The 21,475-nt window shown below is 52.0% G+C and overlaps 1 protein-coding gene across 1 annotated transcript in view; it reads right to left on the reverse strand.

Moving 5' to 3' along the window:
- Window positions 1–2,151: 2,151 nt before the first annotated feature.
- Window positions 2,152–21,475, reverse strand: part of HABP2 (hyaluronan binding protein 2) — a 41,398-nt gene continuing 22,074 nt past the window's right edge. Inside the window, exons 8-12 of the mRNA XM_073556643.1 lie at window positions 15,398–15,722; window positions 14,705–14,847; window positions 7,484–7,618; window positions 7,074–7,213; window positions 2,152–2,400 (exon numbers count right to left, since the gene is read on the reverse strand). Of these exons, the coding sequence (XP_073412744.1) occupies window positions 2,236–2,400; window positions 7,074–7,213; window positions 7,484–7,618; window positions 14,705–14,847; window positions 15,398–15,722 (908 nt within the window). The 3' untranslated portion in view covers window positions 2,152–2,235. The remainder of the gene's footprint in view (window positions 2,401–7,073; window positions 7,214–7,483; window positions 7,619–14,704; window positions 14,848–15,397; window positions 15,723–21,475) is intronic.

The raw sequence follows: 21,475 nt of genomic DNA on the forward strand, positions 1-21,475 counted from the left end.
GAAAGGAAATGTAACACCAACTGTTATTCACTGTCCTATTAAGGGAATAGAAGAATCCAGGATATCTATAAACAGAAAGATAGTGAGGAAACAATTAGCTAATCTAAATGAATTCAAGTCTCCAGGTCCAGATGAATTACACCCCAGAGTACTGAAGGAGATAGCAGAAGAAATTTCTGAACCACTCTCCATAATCTTTGAAAATTCTTGGAGAACAGGAGAAGTGCCAGAAGCCTGGAGAAGAGCAAATGTTGTTCCTATCTTCAAAAAGGGGAAGAAGGTGGACCCAGGCAACTATAGGCCGGTGAGTCTGACTTCTATACCAGGAAAGATCTTTGAACAAATTATTAAACAACATGTAAGTCAATACCTGGATAAGAATGAAGTGATCAAACAGAGTCAGCATGGGTTTGTAACTAATAAGTCATGTCAGACTAACTTAATTTCCTTCTATGACGGTATCACTGATTGGGTGGATCAAGGAAATGCTGTAGATATAGTATATCTTGACTTCAGCAAAGCATTTGACAAAGTCTCTCATACAATCCTTATTGAAAAAATGACTAAGTATGGAATGGACAAGGCAACTGTTAGGTGGATTCTTAGCTGGCTTAGTGATCGGACCCAAAGAGTGGTCGTAAATGGCTGCACATCCAGTTGGAAGAATGTCTCAAGTGGGGTACCACAGGGCTCTGTCCTGGGCCCTGTATTGTTCAACATCTTTATCAACGATTTAGATGAAGGAATTGAGGGTAAACTGATTAAATTTGCTGATGACACAAAGCTAGGAGGGATAGCTAATACTAGAGAAGAGAGAGAGAGGATTCAAAAAGATTTAAATAAACTGGAGAAGTGGGCAGTAACTAACAGAATGGTTTTTAACAGGGAGAAATGCAAAGTACTACATCTGGGCAATAAAAATGAAAAAAGCATATATAGAATGGGAGGAATAGGGCTAAGTGACAGCACATGTGAAAAAGACTTGGGTATACTAATAGATCACAGACTGAATATGAGTCAACAGTGTGATGCAGCAGCAAAAAAGGCAAATGCAGTTCTAGGATGTATTAACAGAAGCATACAGTCTAGATCACGTGAAGTCATTATTTCCCTCTACTCCTCTTTGGTCAGACCTCATCTGGAATATTGTGTCCAGTTTTGGGCACCACATTTTAAAAAAGACATCAACAAACTGGAGCAAGTTCAGAAAAGAGCGACCAGAATGGTGACCGGTCTGCAAACCCTGTCTTATGAGGAAAGGTTGCAGGATTTGGGAATGTTTAGTTTGCAAAAGAGAAGACTGAGAGGAGACTTAATTGCTGTCTACAAATATCTAAAGGGCTGTCACATTGTAGAAGGATCAACTTTATTCTCATTTGCACAAGGAAAGACTAGAAGCAATGGGATGAAACTGAATGGGAGGAGACACAGATTAGATATTAGAAAAAACTTTTTGACAGTTAGAGTGATCAATGTGTGGAACAGGCTGCCACGAGAAGTGGTGAGTTCTCCTTCAATGGAAGTCTTCAAACAGAGGCTGGACAGACATCTGACTGGGATGATTTAGCGAATCCTGCTTTGAGCAGGGGGTTGGACCAGATGGCCCAGGAGGTCCCTTCCAACTCTACGATTCTATGATTCTATAATTTTGTAATCTTTGATCATTTCTGCTGCCCCTTCTGCGATTTGTCGCGTTGCCTTAACCCTTTGCCTCCCAGTCTGAGTGATCTGTTTGTATTAGAAACCCTGGCGCCTTGGGAGGAAAAATGGAGAAGCCTTCAGGAAGGCGAGGGGAGGGGGGACACTGTGTTTAGGAATTTTACTGAACTGATGAAACATATGGAAAGAAACTGCTTTGTCTCTAAGGGTTGTAACTTTTAGTTATTAAAAAAACTCTTATCTTTTTTTCTTCCGTCTCCCGGTCCTGACCAATAATATGTTGACAGATTTAAAGGAGGAGATAAATAAAAGATAGGTTATATCAGGATGATACATTGTAACATTCCTAGAATACACTATGACCCGACTGAAGGACGGATATGAGAAAAGTCGCAAAACTGCATTTCTATAAAAGGTTTCCAATGCAACCACTAAGGGGTTAAGTAGGACGCTGCATGTGAGGAGACCCCCCCCCCCCCCCCCGATTACCAGTGACCCTGGAGTCTGATGTTCCCCCCGGCGTGTGACGATATATTTAGGGTCTTGTTGTGTCGCTCAGGATTCCAGATTCTGCTCTTAGGGATTGGACTTCATGTTGCTTTCGATCCATGGTAGGAATCTGTAGACGTGTGTGTAGACCCCGGGTTTGTCCTTCACTCCGCACTTCTCTCCCCAGCTCACCACTCCGGCCACTTTAGTCTGACCATCAAGTTCACAGGCGAGGGGACCTCCGGAGTCACCCTGCAAAGTCAAGGAGAAGATTCATCCAGGAAACTGGCACAAGGACAAGTTGTGCCCCGGGTGTCTGGTGGCACTGAGTATAGCGTAGGGTTAATGACTGCTGGTGATATCTCTCCAAATCCTGGTCCTCCTCACCACATTCCCACAGTCATTTCTACCTCCCATCCACGCTCTATCACAACCTTCCGTAACCTCTCCAACCTTATACCCATTCACCCAGCCCCCGCTTCCCCAGTCCCACTAACAGGAGCTCTGTGGAACGCTCGCTCTGTCTGCAACAAGCTTTCCTACATCCATGATCTTTTTGTTACTACCAAACTTTCCTTCCTCGCCATCACCGAAACCTGGCTCACCCCTTCTGACACAGCCTCTCCTGCTGCACTTTCGTATGGCGGCTTCCACCTTTCTCACACCCCCCGCCACAGCAGCAAACATGGCGGAGGAGATGGTTTTCTCCTGTCAGATACCTGCTCCTTCACCCCAATCCCACTGCCACCCTCTGTTACCCTCCCTTCCTTTGAGGTGCACTCTGTGCGCATCTACTCCCACTCCAACCTCCAACTGGCTGTCATCTACCTCCCCCCAGGGCCAGCCACCACCTTCTTTGACCACTTCACCACCTGGTTACTTCATTTCCTTTCCGCGGACATCCCTACTATCATCATGGGCGACTTCAACATCCCCATTGACACTTCCCTCTCAGCTGCCACTAAACTCCTATCTCTCACTTCCTCCTTCGGCCTCACTCAATGGTCTTCTACAGCCACCCACAAAGATGGCCACACACTGGACCTCATCTTCACCCGCCTCTGCTCCCTAGCTAACCTCTCTAACTCACCTCTTCCTCTCTCTGACCACAACCTTCTCACATTCTCTTCCCTCTTCACTCCATGTCTACAATCCCCACCCCACAAACTTTCACACCCTCGCAGGAATCTTAAACACCTTGACCTACACTCATTCTCTGAATCCCTCCTCCCTCTTACAGATATAAGTTCCTTACACAATGCAGATGACGCTGCTGCTCTATATAACACCACAATAGCTGTAGCTTTGGAATCCGCTGCCCCACTTACACATACCAAAACTCGCAAAATCAACAGACAGCCCTGGCACACCAGCCTGACCAAAGAGCTGAGGCGGGCTTCCAGGGCTGCTGAGCTCAGATGGAAAAGATCCCACTCCAACGAGCACTTCATCGCATTCAAACAGTCCCTCACTACTTTCAAGACCACACTCGCCACAACTAAACAAACCTACTTCTCATCTCTCATATCCTCCCTGTCTCACAACCCTAAACAGTTATTCAACACCTTCAATTCTCTCCTCCGCCCCCCAGCACCTCCTCCCTCCCCACTCATCTCAGCTGAAGACTTTGCCTCATTTTTCAAGCAGAAGATTGATAACATCAGAGACAGTTTTGGTCAACAACCCTCAGAGCCCTTCCTCCCGACTTCCCAGCCCTCCACCTTCAAAACCAACTTCTTCACCATTACAGAAGATCGACTCTCCACTCTACTCTCAAGATCACATCTCACCACCTGTGCACTCGACCCGATCCCATCCCACTTCATACCAAACCTCACCACAGTCTTCATCCCAACCCTAACCCATCTCTTCAACCTATCACTAACAACTGGTGTTTTCCCCTCAAGCTTTAAACATGCCTCCATCACACCTATCCTCAAAAAGCCCTCTCTTGACCCATCCTCTGTATCTAGCTATCGCCCTATATCACTTCTTCCCTATGCCTCCAAGCTCCTGGAACAACACGTCTACCTTGAACTGTCCTCCCATCTTTCTTCTTGCTCCCTCTTCGACCGCTTACAATCTGGCTTTCAGTCACACCACTCCACTGAAACTGCCCTTACTAAGGTCACCAATGACCTCTTAACCGCCAAGAGCAAGCGACACTACTCTGTCCTCCTCCTGGACCTGTCGACTGCCTTTGACACAGTCGACCATTCCCTATTATTACAGACCCTCTCATCCCTCGGCATCACAGACTTGGCCCTATCCTGGATCTCATCATACCTAACATACCGGACATTCAGCGTCTCCCACTCACACAACACCTCCTCACCTCGCCCCCTATCTGTCGGAGTCCCACAAGGTTCAGTCCTTGGGCCCCTGCTGTTCTATATTTACACCTTTGGCCTGGGACAGCTCATAGAATCTCATGGCTTTCAGTATCATCTCTATGCTGACGACACACAGATCTACATCTCTGGACCAGATATCACCTCCCTACTAACCAGAATCCCTCAATGTCTGTCCACTATTTCATCCTTCTTCCCCGCTAGATTTCTGAAACTCAACATGGACAAAACAGAATTCATCATCTTTCCCCAATCTCACGTGACCCCCCCCTACGAACCTATCAATTACAATAAATGACTGCCCACTCTCTCCAGTCCCACAAGCTCGCTGCCTCGGAGTAATCCTTGATGCTGATCTCTCCTTCAAACCACATATCCAAGCCCTTTCCACTTCCTGCCGACTTCAACTCAAAAATATTTCACGCATCCGTTCATTCCTCACCCAAGAATCTGCAAAAACCCTAGTCCATGCCCTCATCATCTCTCGCCTTGACTACTGCAACCTCATGCTCTGCGGCCTCCCCTCAAACACTCTCGCACCCCTCCAATCTATTCTAAACTCTGCTGCCCGACTAATCCACCTGTCCCCCCGCTATTCCCCAGCTTCTCCCCTCTGTCAATCCCTGCACTGGATCCCCATTGCCCAGAGACTCCAGTACAAATCCCTAACCATGACATACAAAGCCATCCACAACCTGTCTCCTCCATACATCTGTGACCTCGTCTCCCGGTACTTTCCTGCACGCAACCTCCGATCCTCACAAGATCTCCTTCTCTACTCCCCTCTTATCTCCTCTTCCCACAATCACATACAAGATTTCTCCCGCGCATCCCCCCTACTCTGGAACTCTCTACCACAACATATCAGACTCTCACCTACCATCGAAACCTTCAAAAAGAGCCTGAAGACCCACCTCTTCCGACAAGCCTACAACCTGCAGTAACCACCGATCGACCAAACCGCTGCACGACCAGCTCTACCCTCGCCTACTGTATTATCACCCATCCCGCTGTAGACTGTGAGCCCTCGCGGGCAGGGTCCTCTCTCCTCCTGTACCAGTCGTGACTTGTATTGTTTAAGATTATTGTACTTGTTTTTATTATGTACACCCCTCCTCACATGTAAAGCGCCATGGAATAAATGGCGCTATAATAATAAATAATAATAATAATGACCACTAAAGCTCATGATCACTGTCACCTTCAGTGGCCACTGGATCACGCTCAGTGGGGATTTGGAGAATTCCCCCGGACCACCAGAGATAATTCAGGATAATTACAGAACTCTAATGAGTGACCACTGAATTATCCATTAGCAACTGACTAACAGGCCCAGAGTTCACCTCACACGGAATCATGAGTGGATGACCACGGAAGGACAAGGGAAAGCCATGATTCACTGGGCCACCAGAAGTGACTGATGACGTAATGGGGAGGACAACTGCAGATGGCCATGAACCCAAAAACTAGGCAGAGTTATATCACTGAATCAAAGGGAAGCAAGACCACCAGGACATTACTACTCTCATACATCACGGGGGGAATGACTCACTACATCACATGGGACTAGACACCAAAAGAGCATAACACCACAACTGGTACATGGCATCACTAGATCACCAGGAACCACCAGGGATCATACAACTATATAACCAGGGATACGACACTGCACAACTATATCACCAGGGACCAGACACTGCACCAGTGTATCACCAGGGACCAGACACTGCACCACTATATCACCAGGGATCAGACACTCCACCACTATATCACCAGGGATCAGACACTCCACCACTATATCACCAGGGATCAGACACTCCACCACTATATCACCAGGGATCAGACACTCCACCACTATATCACCAGGGATCAGACACTCCACCACTATATCACCATTGACCATACACTGCACCAGTGTATCACCAGGGACCAGACACTGCACCACAATATCACCAGGGATCAGACACTCCACCACTATATCACCATTGACCATACACTGCACCAGTGTATCACCAGGGACCAGACACTGCACCACAATATCACCAGAGACCAGATATAGTGCATCACTATATCACCAATGACCAGACACTACACCACTATATCACTTTTGACCATACACTGCACCACTATTTCACCAGGGACCAGACACTGCACCACTATATCACAATTGACCATACATTCCACCAGTGCATCACCAGGCACCAAACACTGCACCACTATATCACCAGGTATCAGATATACTGCACCACTATATCAACAATGACCAGACACTGCACCACTATATCACCAGGGATCAGATACTGGACCATAAGAGGATTTTTTTTGCATGATTGTCAGAACCATCCATCCCACATTTCTGTAAACGACACCGGTAATGAATGACCATCACCAAGAAGAAATGATCATGAAGACGAGCGACCAGCTACAAGGGAACACAACAGTTACTACCAGGTCTCCCTATGGCAGCCTGTAGTCCGGGACCCTTATAATATGCAGGGATTGTCCTAAGCGGAGAACCCTTTTAAGATTGGAAAGAAGGGAGAATGTAAAGTGCAGATCCCAACGCAGACATACCTGACAGGCATCTATCCCCCCCTCAGGGACCCCAGCGCAGAGCATGCTGCTGTCAATCAGCTTCCCATAGGATTTGGCATCGGAGCAGTTGGTTACGGAAATCACTTGGACAGAAGCATCAAGAAGATAAGCGGTCTGACCTGTCAGAGACAACAGTGGATCAGTCAGAGGTGTCCTAGGGGAACAGAGTAAACTGTGACAGGACAGAGACCGGCGGACCGAACCTCTGTCTGCAGAAATATAGGCCCTAATAGAGAGGAGAGGGGGAAGAGGGGGATGCAGCTGCAGCTTTACTATCTATATGAGGGGATACCTATTCCTGCCAACATCATTTCATGGAAAGGCTGAATTCATGGTATATAAATCCGATCACCACTTGTCAGGCAGCCGAGGATCAGCACGTAACGCACCTTTTTCTGTCATCCCCCATCCAGAAATATCGCAGATCTTTCCTGGTGACATCTCGCGGTCCGGTAAACACGCCGTCTTCACATTCCGCGTCTCTGTGGCGCACCTGCCGTTGGATTTTTTCAGTTTGATAAGAGCTGCGGAAAAGGAGACCGAGCAATGAGAACCAGGAGCACCCCCCCCAAATCTGCCCCCCCCAAACCGCCCCTCATTGTATCACACATCAGGTCAGAATCTCTGCTTGCTGTCTATCAGAGGCTGGAGCCTGTGCAGGCCTTGTACTTGTCATGCAATTGTTTCTAGTCCAGGTAAATGATGCCATTGTCAGACTGATACATTGGTGGGCACTGATCTGATTAAGGAAAGTGCCACTGACTGGGTGAGCCTTTCCCACCCTCCCCTTACCCAGGATTGGTTCGGGCATGACAGCTGCCCTTCCAGGATTTGTGAGGTGGGGTTTAAGTATGGGGGAGCCAATTGGGATAAAGAAGGGACTAGCACAGCCCCTTCCTACGTATATAAAGTCCTTGGAGGTTGGCAGCCTTTCCTCTTCCTCCGTTCACTGCGGTCCTGGAAGTGCTTTTTTAGCACTGTCTGGTAGGAAGATGGCAGACCCTCTGATTGAGGCCCTGCGAGCTCGGGTGCTGCAGGAGGGTGAGCCCTGGCTTCGGTCAGTGATAGAAGGGATCAGCGCTCACCTGTCCTCGGCGGTTAGGCCCCATAGCGCGGTTCAAGCGGCGGTCACCCCTGCCGCGGCCGCTGCGGCTCAGTGTGTGCGGCCGGCGGCGGGGGGGCAGGGAGGAGGCAGGCGGTCCGGGCGCCGTACCCGCCCTCCTCTGCGTCTCTGGGAGGCCTCACCGGTGCCTGTTGGGCTGCGTGGGCGGCGGGCGGCAGGGCGGAAGTCGCCGCCCCCTCACTTCCGGTCTGGCGCCGAAGCACGTGAGGAGTCGGCGGCGCTGCAGGACATAGTGACTAGGTCCCTGGCGGCAGCGCGCAGCAGTGGTAGCGTGCGCGCCTCACGTGCGGTACCCAGGGAATCGGGCACAGGGAGGGAGGTGTGGGGTCAGGGCAGTGGGGAGCTGTCGGTCCCAGCGGTGGGACACATTATGGGGGGCAGGAATAGCACCTCCTCCGCAGGGTCGGCGGAGGAGGCAATTAGAGCACAGGCCACGGTGCCATTAGGGGGGGGACATGGACAACCACCAGCTTTTCAGCAGCAGCCGGGGTCAAGCCCGTCACAGCCGCCCTTGATTATGGCTGTTAGTGCCACAAGGGGTAACTTAAATACGGATGACACTGTGGCTACGTCTAATGACGCCCAGTTTTCGCAGGCCCAGAACAGGGTGGCTGCGGAAGGGGTTGCAGGGGTTAATGCGGATTTAAGGGGTTCCCCAATCAGGAGGGAGGACAGGCGTAGGCGCCTGAGATCCTCGTCCTCTTATTCGTCGTCCCCACAGTCGCGGCGGGAGCGTCGCACACCTCGGAGGAATAGGAAGAGGTCCCGGCGGTCGGGGCGCAGGGACCCTTCTCGTGGTCGTCATCATCATCGGTCCTCGAGGCGTGGCTCCCCATCTTCGGTGTCGGAGGTGTCCAGCACGTCTGCGAGTCCTGAACATGGCCAGGGCCCTCCTCCTAGTCATCGGGAGTCGAGGGCGCGGTCAAGGACTTTCAGCCTGGTCGAGATGGCCGTACCTCCCAGGGCTACAAGTTGCAGCACGTTCAGCCAGGAGAGGTGTCCAGGAGCCGGAGTACCTCCATCGATGGCAGTCCCTCCTCCATCAGCGGACGCGGGTGAGTGTTCCCTTTTGGGACTGCAAAGTGCGGATAATGCTGTGGTTCTTTCAGCTCTGAAGGCGTTGATTGGGCAATTGCCCTTAACATCCGGTGTTGCACAAGACAAAGCAAAAGTTGATACCGCGCCAGCGGGAGTATATAAAGATACCATGTTTTGTGGGGTGAGTGCGCTTGGGTCGCACATCGATGAGGAAACTAAAACAAAAATTTGGAATAATGGTTATGTAGATATTTGGTCGCTAATTTCTGTGGATCAACATACGGTGGATAAGGAGAGGAGGACGTTTGAGAGATTTACGGATAAAGGGCGCCAGAAGGTGGCGAAAACGATGAACAATTGGTTGCAGGCTTTTGCAGTGCTGGGTTGCATTATGGGTCAGAAGCATCCGGGTCGTTGTTCGGAGCTTTTTATTTACCAAGATTTGATTTATAACTCTTATAAGGCTCATGGTGGATCAGCATGGTGGCGGTATGACGAAGAATTCCGGAGGAGATTGGCTCTCCATCCAGATATTGGTTGGGGGGTGAAAGCGACCGAGGTTTGGTTAAGGTTGATGATGACACAAAGGCCATCTCCCTTTCCATCAGCGGCTGCTGGACAAAGCGCAACAGGTTCCAGTTCAGTGGTCGTGCGAAGACCCGGTGCCTGTTGGTTGTTCAATGAAGGGCACTGCAGATTCTACAGCCTTTGTAAGTTTAAGCACGAATGTTCGGCATGCGGCGGTTCCCATCCAGCATGTAAATGTTCGCGGCCGGCAGGAAAGTTGCCAAGTAAGCCGCAACAAACTGATAGGAAGGACGCCGGTGAGCGTAGTCGAGATGGGACCGTGGTTAGACCGCTATCCTAATAAAGAAGCGGCAGGTCAGCTGCGTTTTGGTTTTTCTGAGGGTTTTTTCATTCCGTTCCAATTGCAAAGATGCAGTGGTTTCCCGGCGAATTTGAAATCGGCTCGGGAACATCCAGAGGTTCTTGTCGAAAAGATACAAAAGGGGGTTCGTCTTGGTAGGATGGCGGGCCCCTTTTCAATACCGCCGTTTTCGGAGTTTAGAGTGTCGCCGTTAGGGGTTATTCCAAAGAAGGAGACGGGTTCGTTTCGATTGATACATCACTTATCGCATCCGAAAGGGTGTTCCGTCAATGACGGGATTTCGCCCGAAGATGCATCGGTGTCTTATGCATCGTTTGATCGGGCGGTAACGTTGATCAGAACGGCGGGAGAAGGTGCTTGGTTGGCAAAATCGGATATTGACTCGGCGTTTCGTTTGCTGCCAGTGCACCCGGATTGTTTTCATCTGCTAGGTTGCCGAGTGGACGGCGAATTTTACTATGACATGTGTCTTCCTATGGGATGTTCTATCTCTTGTTATTATTTTGAGCTTTTTAGTTCATTTTTGGAATGGGTAGTGAGATGGGAATCGGGGAGCAGCTCCGTTACCCACTACCTGGATGATTTTCTTTTTGTTGGCCCAAAGGGATCTGATTTATGTCACAGGTTGCTTGTGGCCTTCACGAGCATGGCAGATAGATTTGGTGTGCCATTGTCCCAAGAGAAGACCATCGGCCCGGTGCAAGTTTTATCGTTTTTGGGCATTGAAATTGATACGGTCGCAATGGTGTACAGTCTTCCCAGTGAGAAGGTTCAAAAATTGATGTCGTTGATTGATGGATTCATGTCAGTTAACAAGGTGACTCTTTTACAGATGCAATCGCTGTTAGGTCTCTTTGTTTTTGCCAGCAGAATCATGCCAGTGGGCAGGGTTTTTTCGCGGAGGCTATAGTAATAATAATAATCTTTATTTTTATATAGCGCTAACATATTCCGCAGCGCTTTACAGTTTGCACACATTTTCATCACTGTCCCCGATGGGGCTCACAATCTAAATTCCCTATCAGTATGTCTTTGGAGTGTGGGAGGAAACCGGAGTGCCTGGAGGAAACCCACGCAAACACGGGGAGAACATACAAACTCCTTGCAGATGTTGTCCTTGGTGGGATTCGAACCCAGGACCCCAGCGCTGCAAGGCTGCAGCGCTAACCACTGAGCCACCGTGCTGCTATCATTAGCTACTAAAGGTGCGTCTAGCCCTCATCACAGGGTGCGGGTTACAAGGACTATGAAGGCAGATTTGGAAGTGTGGCGGTCGTTTTTGGAACAGTTCAATGGTCATACCTGTTTCATGTTGCCCTGCCGCATGGCTCGCGATTTGGGATTACGCTTCACAGGAGATACAGAGACTGGTTTTTTGGCGGTTTTCGAGAACAGAATGTGTAGGGAGACGTGGCCGGAGGTTTGGCGGAGTTCGGAGTTATGTCGGGACGGGACGTTATGTGAGATTTTTGCGATAGTCGTTTCAATGGAACTTTGGGGTGAGTTACTCAGCAATCAGGAGATTCATATGCAGACCGCTGATTTGCACGTTGCTAGATGTATCAATCATATGTCGTCCAAGTCGCAGCCGGTATTGAGCCTGCTGCGCCGGTTGGCTTTATTGAGCCTGAGATTTAATATCTGGCTTCGAGCTCAATTGGTACAAGAAAGTGATCTTTGCATGTCTAACTTTCCCATTCCCCCTGATTTACAGGTGCTATCAGGTTCTTGCCCCAATGCTCTCCAGGAGGTTTTTCGATGTCCGCTGCACCTGTGGGAGGTGGTCGCGAACAGCTGATGTCGCTGGTTCGCTCGTCGGTGACTGCGTCTACGTGGCAAGCTTATGGTAAGGCGTGGAAGGAATGGTGTTTACTGGCGGGTTCCAGGCTGGTGCAAGACTGCGGGGAGGCGAGATTGCAAGTGGTAATAGAGTACCTCTGCCATTTGAGGGATAGGGGTTTGTCTGGGACATCAGTTCAGCAGCGTTTGTCGGGTATTGCCTTTCATTTTCAATTGTTAGGTTGGGGGGATGTGACGAAATCCTTTATTATTAGGCAGGCCATTAAAGGGTGGAAGAGGATTCATCCTACTAGTGAGTGTCGGCGGCCTATTTCGCTAGCCTTACTGGGCCAGCTGATAGAGATTTCGCAAAAGGTCTGTAGTTCAAAGTTCGAAGCGACTCTCATATCCGCGGCGTTCAGTTTAGCATTTTTTGGAGCGTTAAGGGTTGGGGAATTAGTTCCGAGGGGAAAACACGGTTCAGAGTGTGGGTTATTAGTTGGGGACGTGGTTTTCTTGGATACAGCGGTGCGGGTACGCATAAGGAAGTCCAAGACTGATACATTGGGACGGGGCTCTTGGGTGTTGTTGAATGCGTCTGACTCCCCAACGTGCCCGGTGGGTTTGTTGACGGGATACTTGGATATTAGATGCGGTGGTGAATTTTTCTTCACGCACGCAGATTCGTCGCCATTGACGAGATACCAATTCCAGGCGGTGTTCAATAAATGTTTGACGGGGGTGGGAGTGGATGTGCGGGATTATGGCACACATTCTTTTCGCATTGGGGCTGCTACGGAGGCTGCTAAGGAAGGTTTGCCTGATGATGAAGTTCGGCGGATTTGGAGGTGGCGTTCAGCGTGCTTTGCTAGGTACATTCGTCCAGATTTGTTGTACTAACGCTTCAATTCTTTCTGCAGATCCGGTTAGACCAACGGTATGGCTGCTGGGACACTCGTACATATTTTGGGCAGCACAGCGAGCTGAGTGCCACCCACCCTGGTGGGAGGCACTTAGGCTTCCGAAATGTGTCCTGCATGTGGAGAGGCATCAGGAGGTTGCAATGGCCGCAAGTTCTCCCAGAGATGGTGTCGATTTCAAGAGGAACCAGGGGTCCGACAATTTTGGTTTTGCATGCAGGGGGAAATGATTTATGTTCATACAAAATGGCGGAGCTCCTTACGATGATGCGAGCCGACATGGAGCGATTTCATGGTTTTTTTCAAGAATTAGTTTTCGTATGGTCAGAAATCGTTCCAAGGGCAGTGTGGCAAGGAGCGAGGGATGGTATAGCCGTGGAGCGCACCAGGAGGAACATAAACGCTCGGATTTCTAAGTTTGTTCGTGAGCGTTTTGGGGTAGTGGTTAGGCATAGACAGTTGGAAGGGGACAATGCTGCATTGTTGAGACCCGATGGGGTACATTTGAATGATATCGGGCTCGATATCTTCCTCTCTGGTCTCCAAGATGGCATTGAGCAGGCATTGCTGTTGATGGGTGGGGGTCGGAGTCCTGTCTGAGGTCAGGATCCTCCGTGGCGTTGGAGAAGTTATGTCACGAAGCTACGGCTTGCCGGCTGACTTGCCTGCGTCTATGGAGCGGGGCATTGAGCGGCTAGCGCGTTTTAAGAAAGCCAAGTGCCTGTTTACAAAAGGTTGTTAAATTTTATAAAAGAAGTTTAATAAAGCTGTGACCGACTTTCACCCATCATTCGATCTCAGTGTCTAATTTATAGTGGTTAAGAGGGGCTGAGGAAATGCGTTAAGGGGTTACCTTCCCCTCCTTTTAGGTCAACACAGTCTGTAACAAACCATCAGAGCAGGAGGAGGACGGTTTGCGCTGCTCCGTTTAGTTCCCGGATGAGTGTTGAATACATTGTAACAAACTCTCAGCTGTGACAAATGCTGAATCGAGAGGCGTTCTCAGTCTGTGGATCTAAACAAGACTGTTTCTGATCTGCTGACAGCAGAGGTCTTTATCAGATTTATCAGTCATTTTGGCATTTGCTCCGACTTTTGGTTTAGTTTTTCCATTTTTAAGGTTTTTGCTCTAAATTCATCTTCTAATTGCGCCTGATTTGAAATTATTTTCGACTTCTTCACTTGTTTTTTTTTTCTCTGTTCGCCATTGAAGGCGCGTTTGTTTTTTTTTGTAATTCATGTGTTTGTGTGTAAGTGTATTTACTTTTTGCGACTGTCACATTTTTGGGCAGGTGTCCTCCAGATTCTTCCTGGAGAAGTTATTTTTCATCTCAGAAACTTTTGTGATAAAGCGTCATGTGCGACATTTCACTGGAACTTACAAGGAGACACCGACGCACGGCGTCCGTAAGAGAACGGTCCTGGGGGGGAAGGACTCGCGGTCCAGACATATCGGGGTAAGACCCTGAGCAGCAGACCCATGGCCCTGCCACAGTCTCCTGGTCTTTTGTGGTGCTCAGCTTCTCGCCTCAATATTTCAATGGAACAGTTTTGATTTTGTGCAGAATTTTGAATAATTTGGTGCGCAAAAGTCACGAAATCTAAGATGAAAAGTCATTTAACAACCCCACGAATGACGAGTCTATTAGAAAGTCGCAGAACTTTCCATCCCACCTTCTGTACATTCTAGCGGACTCCGTTCAGGGGGCTGGAAAAGCTGGGTGGCGGCTGCTACTGTATCAGTATTTGCGGCCATACTGGTTGTATTCGGCTTCCCCATAATTTGGCAGCGGATCTGTAGTTCCTGCGGCTGTTTCTCCGCTCTCATCTGCGTCCTCTCCGCCCCGGACCCATCACTCACCGATATCATTATGGAGACTGAAGATTTCTTCCCGGAAATCATCGTGTATGATTATCTTCTCCACATCGAATATCTGCTCCAACGTCTCCTTCTTCTGAATGTCCAGCTTACCCAGTGACACTCGCCACAGACCTGGCTGAGACCTGCGGACACATCGATTACTAATACCCTGCCATCAGGATCTCTGCTTGCTGTCAGTGCTTGGGAACACGATTATTTGCTGAACCCCAGTCTGATCTCACAAGATGTGCCCATTGTAGCCAGTCTGCACAATCTGCTGACCTCCAGGACTCCAGGACACATTCTACCTGCACTGATACAATGTAACAAACTGTTAGCGCAGGAGGAGACTTGTGCTGTGGTGAGCTTAGCTCACAGAGCATTGTCTAGACTAGCTACAATTGTGACAAACTTAGGCTAACCCTAACCCTAAGGTTTTCCATAAATAAGTTTCCATTCCCTGACAGCAATCAGAGATCTTAAACTTCAAGTTATATAATAAATGAGTTAATTTATAGAAAACAGGAGAAAGTGAAGCGATGTGATTGAATATGTGATATGCCGGAGTAAGCTGTAATACCACACACATCCTGTGGGCGGGGGGGGCGCTGTGTCTAGAAAGAAGCAGCCATATTTCTCTCATTCTGGACGCCCCCATAGTCTCACCCCAGAGCGATGATCTGAGTTACTTACAGAGGTTTTACACAATGCGCAGCTGTCAGGATCCAGCATTCGGCAATTAAAGTGCCACCGCAGAGATGCCCGGCGCGAAGCGATGCCACGGGGCTCTTCAGCTGCAATGACGCCAACCACGGGTGTTTGCCCGGCTGAGATCTAAACCCACCGAAGATCCTTCCCCGGGTGTTAGAAGGCAGCTCTCTGAGGCCACAGGTGGAGAACGGGGCGCTGGAGCTCCGCGTGGGCGGTGCTGCGGAATTGGGCGGCTTCAGTGTGGTCGTCACACCGAGACGTGGAACTAGAGAACAGGAGAAGTCAGAGGATGATGGGAGTCGTGATGCTCCTCCGCTCATTGTGCAGCCAGGAGGCTCCAACATTCCGAAAATTACAATTCTCAGCATGAGAGTCTGCTGGGAGTTGTGGTTCCCCAAGTTATACAACTAAGCTTGGTAATTGAGAAATGAAAATGACACTTTTTGTTACCTCGAGATCTCTGCTTGCTGTCAGTAAAAGATAACATTATTTATTATATTCAACATCTGATAACCTGTATGAGCCTAAAACTTCTCACAGCTGAGGAGTAGTCACAGTGTATCAGTGTAGACAGCCATCAACAGCATTCTCCTGCCCTAACAGGCTGTCACAGTGTATCGGCCCTGAGGGGCTGCTGATATCTCCCGAGTACCGGATAAAATAGTAACAAACCCTCAGCAGTAAAACCACTAAGATATACACTGCTCCAGAAAACAAGGTCACCCTGCACACTGGGCCGACACATGTCAGGAACAGAACCACAGTCAGCGCTGATTTCACAGAAGTGTCACTGACTCTTAGTGTTACTTTGGGCTTTTTATGTGTTCCCTTTATTTTTTTGGAGCAGTGAATATCCATACATCCGCCATATAAATAAGAATGCTCCCACTGACAGCAAGCAGAGGTCTCAGAAATGATCCGGCACGGATCTTAGAAGATGGAGGATGTTTTATTATTTCATTCTGGCATATACCGTCCCCCCGATATTCCCCACAATGCACGGCCCGTCCCCCGATATTCCCCACAATGCACGACTCGTCCCCCCGATATTCCCCACAATGCACGACTCGTCCCCCCGATATTCCCCACAATGCACGGCCCGTCCCCCGATATTCCCCACAATGCACGGCCCGTCCCCCGATATTCCCCACAATGCACGGCCCGTCCCCCCATATTCCCCACAATGCACGGCCCGTCCCCCCGATATTCCCCACAATGCACGGCCCGTCCCCCCGATATTCCCCACAATGCACGGCCCATCCCCCGATATTCCCCACAATGCACGGCCGGTCCCCCCGATATTCCCCACAATGCACGGCCCGTCCCCCCGATATTCCCCACAATGCACGGCCCGTCCCCCGATATTCCCCACAATGCACGACTCGTCCCCCCGATATTCCCCACAATGCACGACTCGTCCCTCCGATATTCCCCACAATGCACGGCCCGTCCCCCCGATATTCCCCACAATGCACGACTCGTCCCCCCGATATTCCCCACAATGCACGGCCCGTCCCCCCGATATTCCCCACAATGCACGGCCCGTCCCCCGATATTCCCCACAATGCACGACTCGTCCCCCCGATATTCCCCACAATGCACGACTCGTCCCCCCGATATTCCCCACAATGCACGGCCCGTCCCCCCGATATTCCCCACAATGCACGACTCGTCCCCCCGATATTCCCCACAATGCACGGCCCGTCCCCCGATATTCCCCACAATGCACGACTCGTCCCCCCGATATTCCCCACAATGCACGGCCCGTCCCCCGATATTCCCCACAATGCACGGCCCGTCCCCCGATATTCCCCACAATGCACGGCCCGTCCCCCCAATATTCCCAATAATGCACGGCCCGTCCCCCGATATTCCCAATAATGCACGGCCAGTCCCCCGATATTCCCCACAATGCACGGCCAGTCCCCCGATATTCCCAATAATGCACGGCCCGTCACCCGATATTCCCAATAATGCACGGCCCGTCCCCCCGATATTCCCCACAATGCACGGCCCGTCCCCCGATATTCCCAATAATGCACGGCCCGTCCCCCCGATATTCCCCACAATGCACAGCCCGTCCCCCAATATTCCCAATAATGCACGGCCCGTCCCGCCGATATTCCCCACAATGCACGGCCCGTCCCGCCGATATTCCCCACAATGCACGGCCCGTCCCCCGATATTCCCAATAATGCACGGCCGGTCCCCCGATATTCCCCACAATGCATGGCCCGACCCCCGATATTCCCAATAATGCACGGCCGGTCCCCCGATATTCCCCACAATGCACGGCCCGTCCCCCGATATTCCCAATAATGCACGGCCCGTCCACCCGATATTCCCAATAATGCACGGCCCATCCCCCCATATTCCCCACAAAGCACGGCCCATCCCCCCATATTCCCCACAATGCACGGCCCGTCCCCCCATATTCCCACAATGCACGGCCCGTCCCCCGATATTCCCAATAATGCACGGCCGGTCCCCCCATATTCCCCACAATGCACGGCCCATCCCCCCGATATTCCCCACAATGCATGGCCCGTCCCCCCGATATTCCCAATAATGCACGGCCCATCCCCCCATATTCCCCACAAAGCACGGCCCATCCCCCCATATTCCCCACAATGCACGGCCCGTCCCCCCATATTCCCACAATGCACGGCCTGTCCCCCCATATTCCCCACAATGCACGGCCCGTCCCCCCATATTCCCACAATGTACGGCCCGTCCCCCGATATTCCCAATAATGCACGGCCTGTCCCCCCATATTCCCCACAATGCACGGCCCATCCCCCCGATATTCCCCACAATGCACGGCCCGTCCCCCCGATATTCCCAATAATGCACGGCCCATCCCCCCATATTCCCCACAAAGCACGGCCCATCCCCCCATATTCCCCACAATGCACGGCCCGTCCCCCCATATTCCCACAATGCACGGCCTGTCCCCCCATATTCCCCACAATGCACGGCCCGTCCCCCCATATTCCCACAATGCACGGCCCATCCCCCCGATATTCCCCACAATGCACGGCCCGTCCCCCCGATATTCCCAATAATGCACGGCCCGTCCCCCCATATTCCCCACAATGCACGGCCCATCCCCCCATATTCCCCACAATGCACGGCCCGTCCCCCCATATTCCCACAATGCACGGCCTGTCCCCCCATATTCCCCACAATGCACGGCCCGTCCCCCCATATTCCCACAATGCACGGCCCATCCCCCCGATATTCCCCACAATGCACGGCCCGTCCCCCCGATATTCCCAATAATGCACGGCCCGTCCCCCCATATTCCCACAATGCACGGCCCATCCCCCCGATATTCCCCACAATGCACGGCCCGTCCCCCCATATTCCCCACAAAGCACGGCCCATCCCCCCATATTCCCCACAATGCACGGCCCGTCCCCCCATATTCCCACAATGCACGGCCCGTCCCCCCATATTCCCCACAATGCACGGCCCGTCCCCCCATATTCCCACAATGTACGGCCCGTCCCCCCAATATTCCCCACAATGCACGGCCCGTCCCCCCATATTCCCACAATGTACGGCCCGTCCCCCGATATTCCCCACAATGCACGGCCGGTTCCCCCATATTCCCCACAATGCACGGCCCGTCCCCCCATATTCCCAATAATGCACGGCCCGTCCCCCCGATAATCCCCACAATGCACGGCCCGTCCCCCCGATATTCCCCACAATGCACGGCCCGTCCCCCCATATTCCCCACAATGCACGGCCCGTCCCCCCGATATTCCCCACAATGCACGGCCCGTCCCCCCATATTCCCAATAATGCACGGCCCGTCCCCCCATATTCCCCACAATGCACGGCCCGTCCCCCCATATTCCCCACAATGCACGGCCCATCCCCCGATATTCCCCACAATGCACGGCCCGACCCCCGATATTCCCCACAATGTACGGCCCGTCCCCCCATATTCCCAATAATGCACGGCCCGTCCCCCGATATTCCCCACAATACACGGCCCGTCCCCCGATATTCCCCACAATGCACGGCCCGTCCCCCCGATATTCCCAATAATGCACGGCCGGTCCCCCATATTCCCCACAATGCACGGCCCGTCCCCCGATATTCCCAATAATGCACGGCCCGTCCCCCGATATTCCCCACAATGCATGGCCCGTCCCCCGATATTCCCAATAATGCACGGCCGGTCCCCCATATTCCCCACAATGCACGGCCCGTCCCCCGATATTCCCAATAATGCACGGCCCGTCCCCCGATATTCCCCACAATGCACGGCCCGTCCCCCCATATTCCCCACAATGCACGGCCCGTCCCCCCATATTCCCAATAATGCACGGCCGGTCCCCCCCATATTCCCCACAATGTACGGCCCGTCCCCCCATATTCCCAGTAATGCACGGCCCGTCCCCCCGATATTCCCCACAATGTACGGCCCGTCCCCCATATTCCCAGTAATGCACGGCCCGACCCCCGATATTCCCCACAATGCACGGCCCGTCCCCCCATATTCCCCACAATGCACGGCCCGTCCCCCCATATTCCCAATAATGCACGGCCCGTCGCCCGATATTCCCAATAATGCACGGCCGGTCCCCCCGTATTCCCCACAATCCACGGCCCGTCCCCCGATATTCCCCACAATGCACGGCCGGTCCCCCATATTCCCCACAATGTACGGCCCGTCCCCCGATATTCCCAATAATGCACTGCCCGCCCCCCCGATATTCCCCACAATGTACGGCCCGTCCCCTGATATTCCCCACAATGCACGGCCCGTCCCCCCATATTCCCAATAATGCACGGCCCGTCCCCCCGATATTTCCCACAATGCACGGCCCGGCCCCCGATATTTCCCACAATGTACGGCCCGTCCCCTGATATTCCCAATAATGCACGGCCCGTCCCCCCGATATTCCCCACAATGCACGGCCCGTCCCCCATATTCTCCAATATGCACGGCCCCTCCCCCCATATTCCCAATAATGCACGGTCCGTCCCCCCGATATTTCCCACAATGCACGGCCCGGCCCCCGATATTCCCCACAATGCACGGCCCGTCCCCCGATATTCCCCACAATGCACGGCCCGTCCCCCCGATATTTCCCACAATGCACGGCCCGTCCCCCCGATATTTCCCACAATGCACGGCCCATCCCCCCGATATTTCCCACAATGCACTGCCCGTCCCCCCGATATTCCCCACAATGCACGGTCCATCCCCCGATATTCCCAATAATGCACGGCCCGTCCCCTGATATTCCCAATAATGCACGGCCCGTCCCCCGATATTCCCAATAATGCACGGCCCGTCCCCCGATATTCCCCACAATGCACGGCCCGTCCCCCGATATTCCCAATAATGCACGGCCCGTCCCCCGATATTCCCCACAATGCACGGCCCGTCCCCCGATATTCCCCACAATGAACGGCTCGTCCCCCGATATTCACAATAATGCACGGCCCATCCCCCATATTTCCCACAATGCACGGCTCGTCCCCCGATATTCCCAATAATGCACGGCCGGTCCCCCAATATTCCCCACAATGCACGGCCCGTCCCCCAATATTCCCAATAATGCACGGCCGGCCCCCCCATATTCCCCACAATGCACGGCCCGTCCCCCGATATTCCCCACAATGCACGGCCCGTCCCCCGATATTCCCCACAATGCACGGCCCGTCCCCCCATATTCCCCACAATGCACGGCCCGTCCCCCGATATTCCCAATAATGCACGGCCCGTCCCCCCATATTCCCCACAATGCACGGCCCGTCCCTCTGATATTCCCCACAATGCACGGCCCGTCCCCCCATATTCCCAATAATGCACGGCACGTCCCCCCATATTCCCCACAATGCACGGCCCGTCCCCCCATATTCCCAATAATGCACTGCCCGTCCCCCCGATATTCCCCACAATGCACGGCCCGTCCCCCCATATTCCCCACAATGCACGGCCTGTCCCCCCGATATTCCCCACAATGCATGGCCCGTCCCCCCGATATTCCCAATAATACACGGCCCGTCCCCCCGATATTCCACACAATGCACGGC

This window comes from Dendrobates tinctorius, unplaced genomic scaffold, assembly GCF_039654945.1.
Source record: "Dendrobates tinctorius isolate UK_male_01 unplaced genomic scaffold, ASM3965494v1 ptg000236l, whole genome shotgun sequence".
Classification (NCBI taxonomy): Eukaryota; Metazoa; Chordata; class Amphibia; order Anura; family Dendrobatidae; genus Dendrobates; species Dendrobates tinctorius.